This window comes from Lagenorhynchus albirostris, chromosome 15, assembly GCF_949774975.1.
Source record: "Lagenorhynchus albirostris chromosome 15, mLagAlb1.1, whole genome shotgun sequence".
NCBI classification, from domain to species: Eukaryota; Metazoa; Chordata; class Mammalia; order Artiodactyla; family Delphinidae; genus Lagenorhynchus; species Lagenorhynchus albirostris.
Window position 1 is genome coordinate 56,578,628 of NC_083109.1, and position 24,136 is coordinate 56,602,763.

The 24,136-nt window shown below is 49.4% G+C and overlaps 1 protein-coding gene across 2 annotated transcripts; it reads right to left on the reverse strand.

Moving 5' to 3' along the window:
* Positions 1-4,890: 4,890 nt before the first annotated feature.
* TMEM114 (transmembrane protein 114) lies at positions 4,891-16,889 on the reverse strand. 2 transcript variants are annotated; one of them, XM_060124380.1, is made up of 4 exons: positions 16,670-16,889; positions 16,331-16,411; positions 6,244-6,381; positions 4,891-5,123 (listed from the first exon to the last, which is right to left on the reverse strand). In XM_060124380.1, exons 1-4 carry the CDS (start codon positions 16,887-16,889, stop codon positions 4,891-4,893), a joined length of 672 nt encoding a protein of 223 aa, XP_059980363.1. The 2 variants fall into 2 exon arrangements, with proteins under 2 accessions (XP_059980363.1, XP_059980364.1); XM_060124381.1 differs by lacking the exon at positions 6,244-6,381.
* Between the last annotated feature and the right edge of the window lie 7,247 nt (positions 16,890-24,136).

Here is a 24,136-nt window from a genome sequence, read left to right on the forward strand (position 1 = left end):
GGTGATGGGAGAAGCCCCTCCCTGCCATCTGCTCTCCACTCACCAGACCAAAGGAGCTTCAGCAGTTGTTCTCACACCACCCCTGCACAGCACAGTCACCTGGGGAACTTTTTACAAATACCAGTGCCTGGGCCCGCTTTTGAGGTCTTGATTCCTTTAGGTTCAGTTGTTAGAAGTTTGATTTTATTTTAAAGCCCCTGAATGATGCCTGGGTTGAGAACCGCTGTCTTGAAGCCGATGCATCTCTGCACCATCTCTGGAGGTGTCCCATTGCTCCCAAAGCAGGAATGGAATGGGATGGGATGGGATGGAATAGAAGAATAGAATAGAATAGAATCCTAAACCCAGCTTAATCATCAGCACCTCCTTACCCTGGACCGTGGGCACTCTCCAGCCCACATCTTCTGCCTCCTTATCACCCCTCTAACGTCTATCACTCTCCTTCGATGCTCCTTCTTTCTTTCCCTCAAACACATAAGCTTGTTCCCCCCTCAGGTACTTTGCACTTGCTGCCACCTGCCTGGTCCTCTGTTTCCCCACCTGGTAGGTTCCTCACTTGAGTCTCAGCACAATGCCACCTCTTCCAAGAAGCCCTCCCTGACTCTCCTTCCTAGAGTAGCACCTCCCAGCCACCCTCCAGGTCACGGCCCTGTTTTCTTCACTATGTGAATTTCTCATGGGTACTATTGGTTCATGCATGTACCATCTGTTTCCATGTAATTGCAGGGATTTTGTCAGTCATCCCCATTGACGTGTCCTCAGACCCCCCAGAACAGTTCTTGACACATAACAGGTGTTTGGTAAATATTTATTTAATGAATGAGATTCTTTTCAGCCGTGTTGTCAGTTCCTTTAGAACACACATGCTTTCTCTTGTTATTATTCCTTTCGTTCCCCTAGCAGGGTTTTTCACCTTCGGCACTTTGACATGAAGGACTAGACGGTTCTTTGTGGTGGGAGCATCCTGTGCACTGTGGAAGTTGAGCAGCACCCCTGGCCTCCACCAACCAGATGCCAGTAGCACTCGTCCCCAGTAATGACAACCAAAAATGTCTCCAGACATTCCCAAAAGCCCCAGGTGGAGAGGGAGCGGCGAATCTCCCCAGTTGAGACACCCTGCCCTGCAGTATTTAACCCACTGCTGGGCACTCAGGAAGCTGAGAACAAATGTCCCTGGACTGATTGGAATGTCAAGTCCAGCCTCAGTTCCACCATGTGACCAGCAGGTGGCAGCAAAGACCGCTCTCTCTCACTAGCACGGTTGCTCTCGCTTTGTGAAAAAATTTTTCTTTCCTCAGCCTAGAAACTGGTTTTGCAACCACGTTCACGCGGTGCAGTGGGACTTTGTGAGCCATCCACTCAGTTTGCGCTTTTCCGAACTAGAGCGAAAGAGAAGCAGCAGCAACATCCTGAACCCAAGAGCAGACAGGGTCGGCAGAAGTGGAAAGGAAATCATCTTGGAATCAGGCAGATCTGAATTTCAGTCCTAGTTGTACCCTTTCTCTCCTTAATTTAGTCCACCTGTGCCTCAGTTCCCTGACCTGTACCCCGCCTCGCTTATCTCCAGTCATCACCAACAACCATGTCTCACCTGCCAGTCTCTTCTCAACCATGTGGCTGCTCAGAGAGCAAGGGCTTGCTCTGGTGGGTCACTGCCCCTAGTTCCTGCCATGAAATGGCCTGTCCTCGGGGGTTTGTTGAACGACTGATTGATTGATGAGCTCGTTGAGCAATGCAGGTAAGGGATGACTCAATGGGTTTCAGCTGTGATGATGTCATGCCATGCTGAGGATGATGACATCATGGCGATGGTCATGTTATGATGAGGAGGAGGATGTCATAGTTCAAGTAATGATGTCATGGTCAGGAGGAGGATGTCATGGTCAGGAGATGTCATGGTGAGAGTAAGGGTGTCATGGTGGGGTGAGGTCATGGTGAGGATGATGACATCATGCAGTTGATAATGGTGTTCTCATGGTCCACACCAGTGGTCCCCAAACCTCTTGCCATCAGCCCTGCCCGGGCAGTTTCTTTTCTTTCCTTTTTTTTTGAATTTATTGTATTTATTTTTAAATTTATTTTTGGGCTGCATCAGGTCTTAGTTGTGGTACATGGGATCTTTCGTTGTGGCTTGCAGGCTTCTCTCTAGTTGTGGCGTGCTGGTTTTCTCTCTCTGGTTGTGGCACGTGGGCTCCAGAGCACGTGGGCTCTATCGTTTGCGGCACACAGGCTCTCTAGTTGAGGCGCGCGAGCTCAGTAGTTGTGGCGTGTGGGCTTAGTTGCTCCGTGGCATGTGGAATGTTAGTTCCCCGACCAGGGATCTAACCCGCGTCCCTGCATTGGAAGGCCAATTCCTTACCACTGGACCACCAGGGAAGCCCCTCGGGCAGTTGCTTAAACCTGAGGTTCCCCAATCCCTCCCCACATCTCATGACTCAGCATCTTACAGGAACAGGTTCTAAACCTTAGCTGATGTTGGAATCATCTGAAGAGGCCTTAAAAATTATCGGTGCCTGGACTCCCTCCCTAGAGGTGATCAGAGCAGGGATTCAGCCCTGGAATCAGGGGTTTTAAGATGCCCTCATGATTCTAATATGCAGGAAGGTGACAGCCAGCCCTGCCACTTAACAAACTCCCAGGTCAGTGTGATACAAAGGGTGATCCCAGACCAGGAGCATCTGCACCACCTGGGAACCGGTGAGAACTGTGAACTGTGGGACCCCACCCAGCCCCACGGACTCAGAGACTCTGGCCAGGTGGATTTGGACATGCAGCCACTTTGGGGCCCCCATCCCCATGGGCCGAAATATCAGGATAAAAGAGGGATGGAATTTTCTGGGGGAGGGACAAAGTGTTACGATTAGTCCCCAAAGATCACCCTATCAATTGACCAACTCCGTGGGAAACTTGCAACTCCATATTCTAGACCAAAGCTCCACCCCACACGATAAAAACCCTGTATCAAAACTGGAGTGATTTTCACCCCAAAGGAGGCAAGTGTTCTCAATACCAACAGGGCTGAGGAGATAGGTGCACCCCCTCACCCAGACTCGCTGTAGCCATGCCAAGAAAACATCTTCCTCTGGCCACACAACTGCTATGGGGTGTCATCATTTCAGAGAAGAAGGGCTGCAATATGTGTCACCAGGACCCGGCCTGTGATAGTACAGACCTCCCATGCTAGTGCAGAAGCGAGCCACAACCCCTGCTGCTTTCAAGGAGACCGCGTGTGTTTACGCTGTGTAAATCCTCCCAATCAAAGCTGGTTAGAGACGCAGGATCGCCAGCCCCGCACCCCACCTACTGAATCAGAGGCTGCATTTTCATAAGATCTCCATGAATTTGAGATGCGCTAGTATGAACCAGATGCCAGGCCGCTCTCCTTCTTGAGGTTTTTATTGTTGTCGTTCCCCCAAATGCAGCCTCTTATGGAGCTGAGACCATCACCACAGGAAACCCCACCTGTGTTTTATAAAGTTACACACAGGCATCTGTCGGGGTTCTAAGCCAGTCTGGTGCTCATCTCAACCCAGGCTGTACTTCGGGAAAAACCGGAGCAGTTCTGGAAGCTAACGGTGCTTGGGCCCCCAACCCCAGAGACTGTGATTTCATGGCCTGAGGTGACACCTGGGCATTTTTTAAATTCCCCGGGTGACTGCAGTGGGGTGTTAGGGTTGAGATCTGCTGATGCCCATGCATAGGCCTTATTCAGGGGATGTCAGAGGACTTAGCACACGACACTGGTTATGTGTTTCCCAGTGTGTTTAAATCTCACTGGCCTTGGATGTTACACCTGGGAACTGGGCTCCATCAACACTTTGATGTGGAAACTATTTCTATCACAGGCTCGGGGTGTCCTGAGCTCACAGGTAGCGTTGGGAATGAAGGCTAAATGCAAAGCCGATGGTCCAGGAGATGCTCGTTGTGTTTGGAGGATCACTGTTTCCCACTAAGTGTGAGTGCGGGTAATTCTCTCCTCCGCGGTGAGCTTGCCAATGAGCGCCTCTTGGGCATCACAAGTTTGCTTGTTGCCCTTCCTGCTGATTGTGGCTTGCTGACCCTTCCTCTCCTCCCATGAGGACCTCCTGGCACCTGTGAAGTGACACATGAATGGGACCACTGACCGCCTGAACGTCCAAGAGGGGCTTTCGTCTCTGGGATGACTCTGTGTTGTTTCAAAAGCGAGTCGCTGACCACGGAGAATCATTGCATTAACTGAGCCTTTTCTGCTTGAGGCTCAGGACTCTAGACCAGGTAAGCACGAGCCCAGCTGGGGTCAGGGAGGACACGTCCACCTCCTGGTTGCTGTGAAGCCCAGATCTCTGCCGCCTGCCCTCCAATTTCCCACGGTGCCTCCTGCCTGGTTCCAGGTCGCGGGAAGCATGAAGCCCGGTGTCTGAGACGCAGCATCCTCCACACACAGGATCCACGTCGCAGCCAGCCGGCATGAACCTGCTCAGAAAAGCTGTGATAAAGGAGAACATGCCTCTAGCTTGCTGTGTGTTTTTGCAACACTTACCTAACCTCTCTGGTCCTCCGTTTCTTTAACAAAGAAGAGAAACCCATCCAAAGGGCAGGAGTGAGGATGAAGTGAAGCCAGAGGAGACTCACGGAGGTTGCAATCAGTAAGTTCTGTACATGATGAAGGAGGTGCTTTTGCTTTTTCATGGGTTTGGCACTCAGCCTCCTCCAGCCCATACGAGACACACGTGCCTAGACAGAGCACACACCGTGCCAGGCAGCACTCAGATAGCAGCCAGGGCTGGAGCCCGGTCCACAGCGGCTCTCAGGTGGTGGCCTTTGAGGAAGAGGAAGCCGCAGCCCACCGAGATGGGTCCATGAGGCCCCCACGCCAAGCCCCTCCCTCCCACCACGACCAGGCATCGGGGCTCAGATGGCCTGGTCCTGCCTCCATCTCAGGCTGAGCACGCGGGCTGCTGCCAGGAAGGCCGCCCCGGTGAGGAGCTCGGCGATGAAGCTGATCCAGCCCAGGGCCAGGGACCAGCCGAAGCGGATGTCCACCTGGTCCAGCAGGGCCTTCTCCTCCAGGAGAAACAGCGCCTCCCGGAAGGCGGCGGCTGAATACGCGATGTAGACGCTGATGCCCGCGAGGGTCACCAAGGCTGAAGGGGTTGCAAAGGAGAGCAGATCAGACCCCCATCCCCGGGCACTGCCCCTCCTTCCCACTGCCGGCCCCTCTGTTCAGTGTGCTCCCTCCTCCCTTCCCCTCCCTTCCTGCCACTGGTAACTCCTGCCCATCCCCGCATCTCAGCTCCTGGCGATTCCTGGACCCCACCCCACCCCGCCACGAGCCAGTCCAACCCACCGTGGGGTTTCACAGCATCACATGGCCCTCCATCACTTCCCAGGTCAGAATTTGTTTGTGAAACAACTTAACCAATGCCTGTCTGCCCCAATGTGAGCTCCAGAAGGTCCACCCTGGATGCCCAGCCCCCAGAGCAGCACCCTGCACACGGCAGTGCTCCATGCATACGTTATTAGAACGCACTGTCCAGTCCCATAGCCACTGGCCCCACACAGCTCTTTAAACTTTTATTAATTTAAATGAACATCTCAGCTCCACGTTGGCACCTGCCACACGCCAAGTGCTCGTTGCCTGTTTCGTGGCAAATTAGAGAATTTCTCCATCAGGAGAGTTCCCCTGGAAGATGCTGTTTGGAGAATTAGTCACTGGGCAAACTATTAATGCCAATATTAATAATAATAGCAGGTGGGTGGAGGGGATCAGACCCTCACCGTATTCTCACCTCCAGGCATTACTTTTCTTTATTTCCCTCCATGGATTCTGCGTGTGTGTGTCATTACTGTTCTTGTTCTTTTTTAAGGTCCATTTCAAATGCACCAGAAGCAGGGAGGCCACAAAACAACCAGCTGTGAGTTTGGTTTTAATCAATCAAAGCAACGCCTGTCAGGATGGCAGGTGCACATGAAAGACTGAGGGTGGCCAGAGTGAGGGTCTCCCTCCAGCCCATGGCCCTAACACTGACGCTCTCATAACACGCTTCTTCTGTGAAATAATCAAAGCGATTCTCAGAATCTGCTCTCACCCCTATGCTTCTCTCTTGGGAACACAGACCCAGGGACCCTGATCCCTTCCAGCTAGGAGATCACAGGAGGGGGAAGCAAGCCCTAGAAGCGATGGGACCCCCCCAACCCTTCCCTTCTGAAGGATCGGGCACAGCCCCTCCTGGAACCCGGGCCCCGTGCAGGGTGGGCACCTACCTCCAAAGAGGAAGAGGGTCCCCGTGAGCAGGAGAAGGAGGGAGGCTCGCAGGAGGAAGCTCAGAAACCCTGTCATCCCCCCAAAAACCATCAGGATGAGGCTGAGGGGCAGCAGAATCACAAACGTCCCATGCATGGCTTAGGGGAGACAGGAGGACAGCAGGTTACTAACATCCTTCTGTTAATCAACAGACATTCACTGAGCACCTCCTGTAGGCCAGCACCCAAACGCTGGGGGAAGAAATCAACACCACTGCTGCTTCTAATAATGATGGTAGGGCTTCCCTGGTGGCGCAGTGGTTGAGAGTCCACCTGCCGATGCAGGGGACGCGGGTTCGTGCCCCGGTCCGGGAAGATCCCACATGCCGCGGAGCGGCTGGGCCCGTGAGCCATGGCCACTGAGCCTGTGCGTCCGGAGCCTGTGCTCCGCAACGGGAGAGGCCACAACAGTGAGAGGCCCGCGTACCGCAAATAATAATAATAATAATGATAATAATATTATTAATAGCAACAGTTATCGAGGCTCAGCTATGCCAGACTTTGTGCTGTATGAGTATCAGCTCAAGTAATTCTCACACACCCTGCGAGGGAAGTATTGTTCTTGTTCATTCGCTTCTTCACTCAGCACGTGTATTGAGTGCATGCTTTGTGCCAGGCTCTGTCCCCGGCACAGCGGATTCAGCGGCAAATCCACCAGGACTCCTGCCCTCGTCGGGCTGTGTGGATTCAAGCAAGTGAACAAATAAGTGACAAAGTTGAGAGGTGGTGACAAACTCCTGGGGCGGGGCGTGAATAAAGCAGAGGAGGGGCCAGAGCAGTGGCTCCACTGAAGAAGTGACATTGGAGCAAAGACCTGAAGAAGGCGAGGGAGGCAGCTGCGGAAGGGCCGGAAGGGAGGGGCCGCAGGGGGGGCGGGGGCGGAGTCTGAGATGGAAGGGCGTGTGCCCGGTGCGGCTGAGGCTGGCAAAAGCCGGCGAGGGCAGCGGGGAGTCAGGGAGGGGAAGGCAGTGCAGGAGGAAGGCAGAGTTAACAGCAGCTCACGTGGGGCTCCTGAGCCATCGGGAAGATTTTGAACTTCTCTCTGAATGAGATGGAGGCCACCAGACAGTTTGGGGCGGAAGAAACTAGAATTTAACTGCAGTTTCTAAAGGTCGCTCTGGCCACTATATTGAGAGTGGACAGCAGAGGGCGTAGTGGGTTGAAAGGCGGCTCCCAAGTTCACATCCAGCAGGAACCTGTGAATGTGACCTCATTAGGGACAAGAGTCGTTGCCGATGTAACGAAGTCCAGGGTCTCCAGATGAGCTCATCTCGGGTGAGACCCAATGACTTTATTTATTTATTTATTTATTTAAACATCTTTATTGGAGTATAATTGCTTTACAATGGTGTGTTAGCTTCTGCTGTATAACAGAGTGAATCAGCTATACGTATACATATATCCCCATATCTCTTCCCTCTTGCATCTCCCTCCTTCCCACCCTCCCTATCCCACCCCTCCAGGTGGTCACAAAGCACCGAGCTGCTCTCCCTGTGCTATGCGGCTGCTTCCCACTAGCTAGCTATTTTACATTTGGTAGTGTATATATGTCCATGCAACTCTCTCACTTCGTCCCAGCTTACCCTTCCCCCTCCCCGTGTCCTCAGGTCCATTCTCTAGGTCTGTGTCTTTATTCCTGTTCTGCCCCTAGGTTCTTCAGAACCTTTTTTATTTTTTTTAGATTCCATATATATGTGTTAGCATATGGTACTTGTTTTTCTCTTTCTGACTTACTTCACTCTGTATGACAGTCTCTAGGTCCATCCACCTCACTACAAATAACTCAATTTCGTTTCTTTTTATGGCTGAATAATATTCCATTGTATATATGTGTCACATCTTCTTTATCCATTCATCTGTCGATGGACATTTAGGTTGCTTCCATGTCCTGGCTATTGTAAATAGAGCTGCAATGAACATTTTGGTACATGACTCTTTTTGAATTATGGTTTTCTCAGGGTATATGCCCAGTAGTGGGATTGCTGGATCGTATGGTAGTTCTATATTTAGTTTTTTAAGGAACCTCCATACTGTTCTCCACAGTGGCTGTATCAATTTACATTCCCACCGACAGTGCAAGAGGGTTCCTTTTTCTTCACACCCTCTCCAGCATTCAGTGTTTGTAGATGTTTTGATGATGGCCATTCTGACCGGTGTGAGGTGATACCTCATGGTAGTTTTGATTTGCATTTCTCTAATATTAGTGACGTTGAGCATACTTTCATGTCTCTGTTGGCAATCCGTATATCTTCTTTGACTTTATAAGAGAAAGGGGGGGAAATACAGAGGAGAAGATGAGGTGAAAACAGAGATGGAGATCAGAGTAATGCTTCTACAAGCCAAGGACCACCAGGATGGACGGCAGCCCCCAGAAGCCAGGAGTGAGGGCTGGAATGGATTCTCCCCCAGAACCTCCAGAAGGACCAATCCTGCTGACACCCTGATTTTGGACTTCTGACCTCCAGAACTTGAGACAATAAATTCCTGTTGCTTTAAGCCACCAAAGCTTGCGGTAACTTCTCAGCTGGCCGAGAAGACAGTACAGGGACCCAGCTGGAAGCAGGAAGACCATGGGGTGGCTACTGCAATAACCCTGGACCTGGATGGAAGCAGCGGGGTGGTGAGAAGTGGTCAGGTCCCAGGTATATTTTGAAGGTAAAACAAGCAACCACTTTGATGAGAGTAGGAGAAAAAGAGAGGGGCAAGGTGACACTGAGATTTAGGGCCTGAGCCACAGGATGGATGAGTTGCCATCTGCCAAGATGGGAAAGATGGGGGAGGCAGAGTGGGCTGCGGTGGATACCAGGACTTGTCAAGGGGGAGATGCCTGCTGGACCCCAAGCAGAGATGCCACAAGCAGTGGTTTACAGTAGAGCAGAGTTCAGTGGGAGATCTGGGTGGGTGTCAATATGGTACCATTATTATGAAGGTTGGAACAGAGAGCAGACAGAGTGGGACCCAACTCAGCCAGGGTGTTTGAGAAAATCTCACAGGGGCTGAGCTGCAGCTAAGACGTGAAGGAATGCGGCTTCACCAGAGGACAGAGGCGATAGTCAACAAGTGTGTATCCAGCACCTGCCAGGTTCCAGGGCTCAGCAGGGAGCAAAGCCAGCAAGGATGCAGGAGTTCATATCCTTCCCAGCCACTGGAAGCATCCTCTGCTGGAGAAGAGTGACAGGTGGGGGGATGAGCAGGAGAGAATAGGGGGAGGCCAGAGAAAGAACGACTCAGAAAAGTGCCACCAGCATCCATCCCCCCCTCCTCTGACCCCAAATTGCTTGTCTTTTGTGAGTCACTTAATCCTCAGAACCCCATTTTCACATCCATGAAATGGAGGTCATAATGTGCAGCTCATGGTATTATCATAAGAACAATGTGTGTGGAGAAAATGGAGAGTTCCATAGAGCAAGTATTAAATAAACCATAACCCTGCCAACAATAAAGATGATGAAGATAATCACTCAGTCGGACTTCCACTGTGATCAAATCACTTTGTCTTCAAGACCCTAAATGCCACCAGCCTTGGCAAGTCGAGGAAACAAAGCTGATTTCCTTTCCGGGGCTGTCACACGATAAAATGTGATTCCAGGGGGCGGGACCTGTAGTCCTTCCTCCTTCCCTCCTTCCTTCCCTCCCTCCCTCCCTCCCTCCCTCCCTTCCTTCCTTCCTTCCTTCTTTCTTTCCTTTCTTTCTAAAGGAAAAACTTTGGGAAAGGAAGCACAACAGCTGGTGTGAAAACCTGGTTCTGTAAGCTCTGTCTCCTGCATGGCATTGTCTCCAGATGATGGCTGAGAAATGAAATCATTTCTCATTTAGAAAGTAATGAGGTTTCCCGGAGCTGGTTTGGCCCAGCAGTCCCATGTGTGAGGTCCCCAGCCAACGCTGCTGCTGAGTTCGCGTCCATGTTCAATTAAATGTCTGTGCAAGAACAGGACACCCGCTGGGAAAGCTGTAAGATCTCCTGCTGAAATTTGGTTTAGTATATATATATTTTTTTGGTATGTGCCTTGGTATTTTTTATTTTCTGATTTTCAGGACTGCTGTCTGGGGACATAAATATTGATTCTGAGTTATGTTCTACTTGGAAATGTCCCCACCTCCAGTCACATCTCACTCAGAAACAAACGTCTATGGGCCCCATAGAGCCTAGGGCTGCTGCAGGGGACAAGGTCTCTGCCCTCATGGAGACCACAGTCCAGTACAGGAGACAGACTAGTAGGAAATAAAGGGGATAATTACAGACCGAGTGTCACAAAGGACATGAGTGTGATGATGCAGAAAAACAGGGTGGGCAGTGACGGGGGTGCACTTCTATAGATGAGATCGTTGTTTTAATTTCCTAGAGCTGACATAACAAATTACTACAAACTAGGTGTCTTAATAGCAGGAGGAATTTATTCTCTCACGGTTCTGGAGGCCCTAAGTCCAAAATCAAGGTGTCAGCAGGACCGCGCTCCCTTCAGAGACTCCAGGGGAGAATCCTTCCTTGACTCTTCCAGCTTCTGGCAGTTGCCGGCAATCCTTGGCATTCCTTGGCTCGTGGCAGCATCCCTCCATCCACCTTCATCTTCCTATGACCTTCTTTTCTCTCCTCTGTGATTCTCCTTTTTTTTTACCAGGACACTTGTCACAGGATTTAGGTTAATCCACAATGATCTCATCTCGAGAGCCTTAACTCAATTACACCTGCGAAGTTACTTTTCCCAAATGAGGTCCCATTCACAGGTACCGAGGGTTAGGATGTGGACACATCTTTTGTGGCGGGGCGGTGATACCTTTCAATCCACTACAGTGTTTACAGTAGGAGCTCAAGACGTGAGAGCTAAGATTACCGTCTAGAGTTAATAATACTAATAATGTTGGAGATCAGGAAGATAACTAACATGCAGCCCTGTCCTCAAGGAAGCTATGTTCTGATGACAATAGACTCGAAAATTTACAAAAATTATAAAATTCCACTTCCTTACCAGGCATAATAGGACTGAATATCTCTGAGCATTTCTTGGAGTCTCCAAGTCATACTGACAAGGTTTGAAAATAAAGATAGTGACACCTTCCCCTTTGGGAAATGGTTCCTGAGACTTCCTTCTTTCGCCAGAGCTTCTGATGTTTCTGGAGAATAATACTTCTCTGCTCTCTTTAAGAGAAGGACTGTTACTTTGCTAACCACCCCGGGGCTTCCTGACCTCGCAAGCATTCTGCAAGGCTGCTTTTCCCATCGAGCTATTCTTTGAACAGTGCAATAATGAATCATTCACACAGTTATCCTTGGCGTGAACGACTTGGCATTTTTCTGGGTTTGCTTTTCCTTTGCAGCAAAGCACTTCTGAGTCGAAAAGATCTCTTGCACCTGATACGTATTTGCTCTTGATGGAAAAAAATGACCTGTCAACATTATTAGTGTTATTAATTCTACATGGTAATCTTAGTTCTCACGTGTTGAGTTCCTCCTGTAGGCAGTGGAGGATAGCAGAACTCTGAACCCAAGAAACAGGCTAGGAACTTTTCCCCTGGTCTGCCGTGACCTCCGGTCTTGGCACACTCACGTTATACTGGAATTACCCTCGGTGTAGCATCATTCTAAAAGAATAGAAACTGCCTGGGTTCAAATCCCAGATCAACCAGTTACCGTGCAAACTTCGGTAACTTACCTAACCTCTCTGTGCCTCGGTTTCCTCATTTGAAAAGTGAGGAGTATAATAACAGTATCTGCCTCGTGGGTCTGTTGTGAAGATTAAATGGGTTAAACACGTAAAGACCTCAGGACAGGGTTTGGCACACAGCACCTGTTCTGTAATCATTGACTGTTATTTTTATTGCCCTTCAACCACTCCGCTGAAAGTGGTCCCCACCTCCTTTTATTACATGCCCCTGTTTTATTTCCTTTGTTACACCTACTACTATTTGAAGCCATTTTATGTTAATTTATTCACTGGTCCGTGTGTTTATTATCTGTCTCCTGCACTAGACACTAAGCCTATGTGGCAAGGACCCCACCTGTCTCATCATGTTTTATCCCCAGCACTAAGCAAAGGCATTTGCAATGATTAGCTCCATTTTACAGATGAGAAGCCTGAGGTTCAGGGAGACAATATGACTTAGAGCAGAAGGAGGAGACAATAACTGACCTCCTGCTTTGGGTGATACCCTACGCTGGATGCTTTCCTTCTGTGATCTCATTTCATCTCAAAACAGCCCAGTTATTTTCTTAATTTATTATTTTATTGAAGTATAGTTGAATGACAATGTTGTGTTAACTACTGCTGCACAGCAGAGTGACTCAGTCATACATATATATACATTCTTTTTCCTATTCTTTTCCATCCACAGGATATTGAATCTAGTTCCCTGTGCTATACAGTAGGACCTTGCTGTTTATAAAACAGCCCATTTATGGAAGGAGGTGGCTGGCCAGAGGTCACACAGCTGGGAGGAAGGAGGGCCCTTATCTATGATGTGGCTGACCCCACCCCCCACATCCTGCTGGGAGAGGCACATGACTCAGCTCAGCCAATCAGCACATTCCTTCCCTTCGGCCACACTGACTGGCTCAGACCTGGGCACGTGATCCAATCTAGTCCAGTCAGAGACCTACCCGGAGGTTTTGCGGAATGACTGGGCAACAGGCTCCTTCTGCTTAGGCTGCTGATTCTGGAGAGGATTTAGTTGAAAGCAGAACCCAAACAGAAGCAAAGCCCAGAGAGGAGAAAAAGAAATTGAGTTTAGCTCTGGATCCCAGGGGGCTTGAGCTTTTCAGTTTCGTGGACCAGGAATTCCTTTTCTGTTTCAACTAGTATGATTTGAGTTTCCGTCACTTACCATCAAAAGACTCCTGGCTGATACAGCGAGCCCGGTTGGTTCTAGACTGTGGCTCTTTTATGTAAACTGTGCTGAATTTGAAGACCCCCCCCCCCCGCCACCAAAACAAATTCCAGTCCCTAGCCAGGGAACAAAACCCATGACATCCCCAGAGCTAATCAGGAAGATAAAACATCCAAGCAAGGTGGATTTTTATTGGGTACTGAAGTAGGCTACCTGCTTGGATTTTCTTGGAGGGAAAACCAATGGTTCTTCCCATACACCCCCGCGGGGATTTGTCTAGGAGGCTGACTCACAGAACACGCTGCTTGTCACCTGGCCTCTCTCCTCTATGGGCTCTGCATAAAGGGAATGAAACGTCTTCATATAATAAAAGAACTTGGACAACATTCAAAACTCTTTCTGGGGATAAAGAGATTCTGTGAAAAAGCTCTCTGTGGGGGTGATTTGCAGTGAGCACGAGGTCTGACGCGCAGCCTCCTCTCTGTGATGATACAATGGTAGTAAGAGCAGCTAACACTTACGGCAGACTTAAAGGAGCCAGACACTGCCTGAGGCTCTTTAAATATACTCTCCCACTTCATCCTTGAATTAGCCTTATGAGGAGACATGACAGTTATCTTCATTTTGCCCATGGGGGAGCTGAGGCTCGGAGAGGTAAGAAATTTGCCCAAAGCCACGTGCCTAGTTGGTGGTGAAGCAGGGCGTTAGACCTAGGGCCAAAGGAACAGATGAACAGACTGTGGATGTGAGTTTTGCCTGTTTCTCAAAACCCTGGACAACACACGGTTGGTTCATTATCAAGTTTCAGGAAGAGGCCAGACCAGTGGTGACTGTGGTTAGCCATCCAGTTTACTCACTGATGTGATAAGCAGGCTGAATGCCAGCACCCAGCCCAGCAAAGGGCCATAGATGTGACTGCATCTAAAGGAGGCTGGGGGGACTTCCCTGGTGGTGCAGTGGTTAAGAATCTGCCTGCCAATGCAGGGACACGGGTTAGAGCCCTGGTCCAGGAAGATCCCACATGCCGCGGAGCAACCAAGCCCGTGCGCCACAACTACTGAGCCCGCATGCCACAACTGCTGAGCCCGCACGCCACACCTACTGAAGCCCTCGTGCCTAGAGCCCATGCTCCACAACCAGAGAAGCCACCGCAATGAGAAGCCCACGCACCGCAGCAAAGAGTAGCCCCCGCTCGCCACAACTAGAGAAAGCCCGTGCGCAGCAACGAAGACCCGACACGGCCAAAAATAAATAAAATAATAATAAATAAAAAATAAATAAAATAAGCTGCACAGGAAAAATTTTTAAGTCCAAAGAGACACCAACTTTGTTTTAAGGCTGCAGTAGCTTGATACACCATCTCCTTGCTACCTTCTCCAGCCTTCTCTGTGGACCACAGCACTACATTCAGAAGCCTGTTAGCCAACACAGGAGTTTTTGAACAGGAATTCTTTATTACTCTTGATATGCTCTGAGGACACCCAAAGTTCCTCCTAGCACAGCTTGGGGCTGAGGACAGAGTTCGTGAGACCACTTCCTTTCCTCCACCCCCCTCATATTCCAAGCATCTAGGGGATATCTCCTTCAATGGAACTTCATTCAGTGGTGTGCTGGAGCTGGATTGTATCACAGAGTCAGCTGTTAAGTTTTCAGCAGTATGAGGAGCCAGCTGACATCATGGTGACAGCCTGAAACTGACCACAGTGGGAATATTTACACCACAGAGATTGGCAAATGCCACAAATCAAGACTCTCCCCTCCCGCAGACAGCCAATTGTTAAATATCTTCCAGCCCACCACTGGACTTTAGAGAAAGAGTCTGGTTCATTCATATACTCATTCAGTCATTCAACAAATTTGGATTGAGTTCTACCTCTAAATAATAGAGTTTGCATTCACTCTCATGCCTGCTCAGCAAACCTTGGCTCATGGGCTACTCTATACCAGGCTCTGTGCTAAACACAGGGAATCCAGCAGTGGCAAGAAAGACGTGGTCCCTGCCCTCATGGAGCTCAGGGTCGAAAAAAATGCCACACAACCTGTAGCACGAGTAGGAGCTGACCAAGTCAAGCTGGAAGGATGGGAGCAGGGAGACTCCAATTGGAGGCAATGGCATGTGCAAAGTTCCTGTGGCAGGAGGAAACTTAGCACCCCTCCAGGAACTGGACCAAGGCCAGCATAGCCGGAGAGGAAAGAGCAAAGGGGAGAGTGGAGTTGGAGAGGGACCCTGGCAGCCCTTGTGGGCCATGCTAGGGACTAGTCTTTATTCTAAGAGTCACATCCCCAAGCCTCACTCAGTAAGTCTATCAAAAGCTGCACATACTTTTCAAGGTCTATGGAACTCAGTCCTCATTTCCTCATCATGTCCTTTCTGTGGTACCTCACTGGGCCTCAGTTTCCTCTTTGGAAAAATAAAGATTAAGACAGAGATGACAAAGAACTTCATAGGGAGGCTGTGGAGATGAAATGAGGACACAGATGGAGAGCGTTCAGCTCCATGTCTGGCCAGCTGCGAGCCTCAGTGAATCGAACTATGACTTTGACTTCCCTCCTTCCTCCACTGTTTATTCAGCCCGTTTGCTTTCTCAAATTCTATCCTCCCACCTTTCCAGAGTTCCAATCACCGTGCCAGGCACTGGGAAATCAGCCAGGAACAACAGACACATGGTCCCTGGCGACAGGGAGCCGTCCTCTGCCTCCTGGTTGCCTCTCTTGAATCATTCAACAAATATTTACTGCATCCCTGCTACTGCCAAGCGCTTGTTCTCAACACCGAGGATGCAGAGAAGGCTGACAAGGGGTTGTGACAGTCAGCTCCCCGGGCTGGTTTAGGTGTCTCTTCGGGCTCCCAGCCACCCTCCCTCGTGCTGCTTGTCACTCTGAAATGTAACTGCGCACTTCCACCTCGGTCTCACCAGCTAGTCTGTGCGCCGCCTGAGCGCCTGGCCTGGGCCTTCGGCAGCAGCACGGTGCCTGGCGCACAGAAAGCCTTCAGCCAACGTTTGTTGAATGAATCCTCAACCACACGTTACGGGTGGAGCAAGTGGACCCTGGTTCCTGCTCCTACCCGCGTTCCCCTCTCCCGCCGGTGCCAGAGGCCGCCCCGACCGCCCTCTCCATCGCAGCGCCAACGCCCCCCACCCCACCTCGCCTGCTGTTTGGACAAAAGCTCCCAAACTGGTGTCCAGCCCCGGGTCCTCCCCCATCCCACACTCCCCGGACTCACTGAGAAGTTGTCGGCTCGAGTCGCTGAAGGTCACGTTCTCCTGCCAGAAGGGGTTCATCAGCGGCGCGCACGGCCTCTGGACTGGATGGGGCAGAGGACTCGGTGGGCGGGGGCCCCGGGGTTCGGACCCCGGACCGAGGCTTCGCCCCGGCGCCTCTCGGAACTGCGAAGGCAGCCCCAGAAGCCCTGCCCACCTGCCCTTCCGACCCCAGATACCGCTTTTCGCGCCCCGGGGCTTGGGGGGCGGATGCGCTCCAAGCAACAAGTCCCGGGCGAGCCCGGCGCCGCGCAGGGGCGGCGGTGGCGGCCACCGCCCCGGGTACCCGGGTACATCCTTACCCCGGCAGGTCCGCCAGAGGCCGGAGTGCGAGCTCAGAGGTTCGAGCTGGCTGCGGTTGGAGGCCCCTGCCGGGTCCCGCGCCCCCGGGCCGCTCCGCTGCAGCCGCTCTGTGTCAATGATGTACCAGAAGTCCGTGCCGATGGCGGCCGCCAGAAGCACAAAGCTGAGCGCCCCGCTCAGCGCCGCCGTGCCGGCCAGCGCTCCCAGGTGCACCCGCATCGCCGAGCCGGGACTCCACGCGCCGCCCGCAGCCCCCCGCGCTGCCTCCCGCGTCCCTGAGCTCGGAGCCGGAGAGCCGGCCTCCGGACCTCGATCCCTCCCTCCGACCCTGGCTCCGCCCCTCAGCCCCTCACCTGCGCCCTGGGACCTGCCCCGGCTCCTCCCTCAAACCCCATACCAGCCAAACCCCACCTCAGTCAACACTCCCAGCCCTAGCGCAGCCCCTCACCCCCACTCCTCACTTTCCCCCGACCCTTCTCCCTCCTACCCCCTCCCGCGCTCTCCACGAACCCCCAGCCGTTCCCCACTACGCCCTGCCTCTGCCTTTCCTCCCCAAGCCCGGCTCCTCTCCTCGCACCACCGACTCAACTTCCCACTTCCCGCCCGGTGCGCCAGGAGTCTTCCCTCTGCCGCCCTTCCCACCGCTCCCTCCTCTGCTCACGGCGCCCAGGTGACCTGCACTGTGAGAAGGGCTGGGTGGGGTGGGGGAGGGAGGGCGGCCTTCCCGAAACTGGGGGAGCAAGAAGGACGGGCAACGGCTGTCGGGTTTGCAGGTAATCTTCAATAGCCTCTCGCTCCAGCTTCAACCACCCTTCCTCCAAAATCCACCTTCAGTTGATTTTTCTAGGCTGGCTACAGAGGAAAAAGACAGATCAGGTTTTTTTTTTTATAAAAGCTCTTTAACAGATTACCAGCAAGGTCCTACTGTATAGTACAGGGAACTCTGCTCAATATTCTGTAATAACCTAAATGGGGAAAGAATTTGAAAAAGAATAGACACATGTATATGTATAATCGAATCACTTTGCTGTGCACCTGAAACTAACACAACATTGTAAATCAACTATTGCCCAATATAAAATTTTTAAAAAAAATTTTAAGTTCTTTAAAGCAATGGGCCACGTCTTCTGAGTCCATCATCTCTACCACCAAAGTCTTCATCACCATCACTGCCACCACCAGCACCACCACCAGCATCACCACTACCAGCACCACCATCACCACCACCACCAGCACCACCAGCACCACCACCATCATCACCATCACCATTCTTTTCTTCTATCATCACCATCCTCTTCTTTATCATCACCATCACCCTTATCAATTCCATCACCTTTTTCACCACCATGAAACCTTTCATTATTTCAAGAAAGATTCTTGAGTGCCTACGATGTGGCAGACACTACAGTTTATATTAAAAATATAGCCATAAACAATCCAAACACAGCCCCTACCCTTAAGAAGTGTGTGGTGTAGGCTTCCCAGCTTTTTCAAAGCCAGGAATGCAGAGGAAAAAAATCATACTTGCATGGCACACAGGGATAAATAGAAGAAGCTTCTAGAAGCTGGAGATGACCAGCCTCAGGGGCTGCAACTACCAAAGGCCCCTGGAGGCTGCCCTTTATGGCTGAGAGACCAAAATCTTGGCGCTCCTGTGACACGTTCTTAAGGAAATATTGTGCCAACTCCCAAAATTTGATGAATTGGGGAGAGAATCCTTCAACAAAGCTTGCTTTGAACAGGGTACTCTGAGAGAAAGTAAAAGAGGGGAGGTCTCACTGGGATTCGGAATCCAGGAAGTGACATGGAGGATGAGACACAAAGAATATAAAGGCATTTCACGCCTAGGGGATGGCTTATACAAAGGGTTTGGTACATTTTAGAGAAACTCCAAGAGTAATCAGGCTGGAACATAGTGAGAGAGGAGTAAGTAGAGGGAAATGAGACTGGAGGAATAGGTTGGAGCCAGGCCATGCATGTCCTGGGGTCACAATAAAGAGTTTGGTTTCTAGTCTAGGCTTCTGACCAGTTTTGAGAAGAGTAGTGAAATGCTGTAATTTACATTTTAAAAATCTCACTCTCCGTATCGGCTTTAGTGTGGAACAGAGGCTGTAAGGAAACAGGAAAGGAAGTGAGGAAGCCAGTTAGGAGCAACATAGAAGTAGAAGCAGCAAGAGATGCTTGGATGCCTAGGCTACGGTGGTGGCAGCAGTGAGGAGGGAGGGAAGTAAATAGATTTTTTTTTTAATTGAGAGGGGTAGAATTGATAGGACTTGGGGATAGACTAAGGCTGAGAACCATTCTTTTCCTTGTTACTTTGTTCTCTCTTACCACCACCATCTTAATCTTCATCATTGGCATCCTCACCTCCATTAGCAGCAGCAGCAACACACTGAACAGAGCCATCATCAGCAAGAACACATCCTCCCCTTGATTTTACACACATTCTACTGCATCACCCCTTCAACCACCGTCTTGATTAAGATAGATCTCTCCCATTACCATCCCCACTGATGGTTTTGCCTTCAACTCCATCACCTTATTACTGTTATCTTCCATTGCATCATCATCAACCAGTCCTCCACTGTTCCATCTACATTAGGGAGCCTACATGAAGGTAAAATTCAATAAGCCTGGTCCCAGGACCCCTAATAATGTCTTTAAGGTTTAATCTCTTCTCTCTCCCTTTCTCTCCATCTCTCAAGTGTTTTTCCTCTCTTGGCCTCATTCTTATTCAGACTCTCATTTGTTGGACCCCAGGAGCTACCTTTCACTGCTTAGCAACCCCAACAAAAAGAACAAATCTCTTTCTCAGTGGTGCAAGTCACATTTCCAGAATCGAAGCCCATATCCCCATCTCTGAACCAATCTCTATGAGTGATAGGGATAGAAAGCTCTGATTGGCCAAGCCTGGATCGCCTGCCTGCTCCTGGAACCAAGGCAGGGTGAATTGGTCCCATCCTAACCATTTGAGTTTAAGCAGTGTCAAGGCTGCCAGATGTACCAAATAAAAGCACAGTGTGCCTGGTTAAATTTGAATTTCAAATAAATAATACGATTTTAGTATAAATATGTTCCATGCAATATTTGGGATACACTTATACTTTTTAAATTGTTATTGTTGTTGTTTAATCTGAAGTTCAATTTTAACTGAGTGTCCTGTCTTTTATGTGGCAAACATAGCTGGCTCCCCAAAGCAAAACCAAGGTGCTATGACCAGAACCAAGAGAAGGGGTGATGGCAGGGTGGATGGTGGCCCTCCACCCAGCACATGCATTTTCCTTCACTAGGTCCCACGTCTCTCGTCTGCATAAGGAGAACTTCTTCCTGGCCCCTTTGTAAAGACAACCTTGTAAGCTTTGATCATTCTACTTTTCCTGAGGATTTTGATATAATGTACCTGAATCGTGCTCGGTCACTCTAAAAAGCACAGAGAGTAATGTTTTTCAATGAATCTGGGGAGGGATGGAGCACATCAAATATCGGATGCTATCATTACTCAGCCAGTCAACTGAAGAGGCAGGATAAAACCTGAAGGCTCCTGAGGCAGAATGCAAAGGAAGCACAGCATTTAGGATTCAAGCCACACCAGGCGCCATGCTGGGTACCGGACTGGTGGAGAAAGGGCATTGAACAGGGATTCCAGAGGCTGGTTTTGAGTCTTAAATCAGCATCTTACAGGCTGTGTGAGCCCAGAGAAATTGCCTGTCTTCTCTGAGCCTCAGTTTTCTCAGCTGTAAAATGGGGGCACTCATACGTACCAAACTCAGAAGGGCACCATGAGGGTGTAATGATGGTGGGTATAAGTACTTTGTGACCTATGCAGAGTCATACCAACATAATTATTAGCATATGTGGAAACGCTTTGAGAAGAGGGGAGGAGTGCATTTCAAACATGCAAAGAAGAAATATTTTAAAAAAGAGGAGGGCATCAGCACCTGCGCTGCCTCATACTGAGAAGCAGGAATTTGCTTTTCAGCACCACGGACAGCAATCTGCTGGCAGCCGGGAAGCAGAGGGAGCCAGAATTTGGGGCATCCATGGAGCCAAACGAATATTGACTGAGCACATCCTGGGGCCAGGCACACTAGAGAATACAAAGATGTATGTGGTCTTGACGTCCAAATAACTTAATCTCTTCAAGTCATCAACATTCCTAGACTGATACAGCTGGGGCAAGGCTTCTGATACTTGAAAAGTGGGGAGAATCAAAGGGAACATGTTTTCTTTTCCAACAATTGCTGAATATCTGCTGTGCGTTCACATATGCCATCTAATTTTCTCACTAGACTACCACCCTCAAAGAGAACAGTTACTGCAATGTCCTATGCATTGTTACATCCCAAGTGCCCAGCACGGCGCCTGGCATATGGCAGATACTCAGTAGTTTTTGAATGGATGTGTGAAGGGATTCTTATAAAATCCTATTTTACTCTTTAAAAAATATTTAAAAAGAGGAAGGCAGAAGGAAGGGAGGATGTAGGGATACCGGGAAGAAAGGTTACTTTTCATTATGAAGCATTGAGTATCATGGGAAAGCCGACATTTTTTTAATCAGTGAGATCTGGATTTGTGCAACCCTGCAGCCCTGAGGCCCTGCTTGCCTCGCCAGCCTCACAAACCCAGGCTTCAAACACGTGAAGTTTGTTCCTGCCTCTGAGCATCCGCACATGCTGTTCCCTTTAACTGAAATACTCTTATCCCCACCTTTTTTTTCCTTTTTGTTTCTTTCTATTTTCGGGGGGGGGGCTCAACTTAAAAATTAGTTCTTTGGAAAGGGCTTAGCCAACCCCCGATTTAGGTTGAAAGCTCTTAGGATACGATGATTTATGATGATTCAGGTGTGGTTAAGGTCCATTGTATCTCCTTAGGCTCTCAACTGCTCAGCGGCACGCCTACAACATTTACCACACACACCTGTGACTCTCCACATATGGACTTTTCTCCCCAAGTGAGAAGGCTGGAATTACTGGAGAGTGAAGGCCCCCAGGAACACCGAGCACTGATGAAGTTGGAGGATAAATAGCCCTAGCTACCTCACCCCTTTGGGGAGGGAAAGGCTCTGAAGCCTGTTCTACTCTGTCCCCCAGAGTTTCCAAGGGGGAGTGAACCCCAGCTGCCCACTGCAATGATGTCTTCAATTGATTTCCTTTCTTCTTCATCTTAATTCCCCACTCTTGTACCAGTGTGTCCTAGGATCACCCCCCAAATACAATTACTGGCTGTCAAATCCTTATATCAGAGTCTACTTCGAAAGAAACCCAACCTAAAACATATGCTATCCTAGCACTGAGACTCTCCCCATAGTAATTAATGATTATCGAGTGACGAAGTCATTTGCTACCTGTCCGTCTACTCCTTTGGACATTCAAGCAGGATGGTAGTTACTAGAGGATGGTTCATCCAACACCATTCTGATCCACCTCCCCCTTCTTATTTCTAGGTACCTTCCAGCCAGTGGTGGCCACGTAACATAATTCTGACCAATGAAGTAGAAGCAAGAGTCTGTTGGGAAGGGCTCCCCCAATTTAAAAAAGGCCAGGCCCTGGGAGGAGAAGGCTTTTGGTCCACTTGTAATACAGACGTGATGTCTGGAGTTACAACAGCCATCTTACAACCATGAGTTTAACCCTCCTGGTGGGAGGCAAAAACAAAAAGAGTCTGAGTCTCTGATAGCATCGTTGAACAGCTGCCCCATCCTTGAATTGCCTACCTCAGAAATTCTTGTTATAAGATAAAAATAAGCCCCTATCAGTTTAAGCCACCATCTTAGGGTTGTCTGTGTTTGCAACTGAATGCCTTATGAACTGCGGCAGACACAGAATATGTTGGTCCTACCCCATGCATATCATTGGCCTTTAGGTTAGTACATGATACACAGTAGACGTGTAATGAAGATTTGTTGATTCAATAAATGAAAAGCCTTCCCAAAAGTCTCTTCTTGCAAGCACAGAGCTTATTTTGTGTGGCAAACTTGTAAGGAACCAACTCAAGGCTTTAGACATATAGCCAGGATATCGGTTCAGTTATTAAGATCGCCACACTAGAGACAAATGGCCTCTGTTTATTAAATCTCATGAGGTCATGATGTTCTGCTGGCCAGTTGGACTCCATGGACTTGACCCCTGCATAACTGTTTAAGTGCAAAGCCTCCATCTGTCCATTAGAAACTTCTAGAAGGACTGGCTGCCACTCTTCATATCCTATATGATGTAATCAGCTTAGAATGAAAAGGGATCAGTAACTCACTGGTCTAATTTTCCCATTGTACACCTGGCGTGATGCCAGGATGAAGTCTGAGTTGCCCTTTTTTCATTTCAGGGAGTCTCTTCCCAAATTGGAATAAAAATCCCTCAGCCAGAGAGAAGCCGCTTCCAGGAGCAATGTGGTAGGGAAAGAGCTAGGACCATGAGCCAGTGTTCCTGGATTCCAGCACCACTAGCCTGCTGAGAGATCTGAACTGATTGCTTCCCTTCTCTGAGCCTCAGTTTTCTCATCGGTAAAAAGGGCTCGTAGAAGTCCTCTTCTGGGAATCTATTCCTGCCACAGTTTACATGCTGCATAGTTGCAATGTGGCAGGCATCATAGATTTCTTTTTTTTTTAATAGATTTCTTTTCTGAATCTTCACATCAATCCTATGAAAGAAATATGCTCTTCCCCTGACCCAGTCTTATAATGGGTACAATTGGTATACAAAAAAACTGCACCAAATTAATGTATACAATTCAGTGAGTTTAGACATATGTACACACTTGTGTCACCATGACCACAGTCAAGGTAATAAACATGTTCTTCACCTCCAAAAATTTCCTTGTGTCCCTCTGTTGTTTTGTTGTCGCTATTGTTTTGTTTTTATTTTTCAGTAAGAACACTTAGCCTGAGATCTACCCTCTTAACAAATGGTAATCTCACCCGGCAGCACACTGACAGGTACACCCCACAGGCGCACCCTGAAATAAGGCTTAATCTGGGCGCCTCGTGGCCAGTCAAGTTGATGCATAAAATTAACCATCACAGGGAATTCCCGTGCGGTCCAGTAGTTAGGACTCCACGCTCTCACTGCCAAGGGCCCAGGTTCAATCCCTGGTCGGGGAACTAAGATCCTGCATGCCCTGTGGCGTGGCCGAAAAGAAAGAAAAAAGAATTAACCATCACAGAGGGGATGAGGAATAACTGTAAATAGCCATGAGGTTGCTTTTGGGGGTGAAACAAATGTTCTAAAACTAGAATATGGTGATGGTTGCACAACTCTGTAGATATACTAAAAACTATTTTGTATATATAAATATATATACACTATAGATAGATAGATAGATAGATATGCAAATATAGATATGCAAATTTATAGAAGCCTAGGCCAGACTTGCCCAGGCCTGAACAAAAGGAACAGAAAGGGAAGAGTTCAGGAGCAACGAGAATGGTGATGCAATGACGGTGGAGGTGACAAGGACGATAGTAACCACAA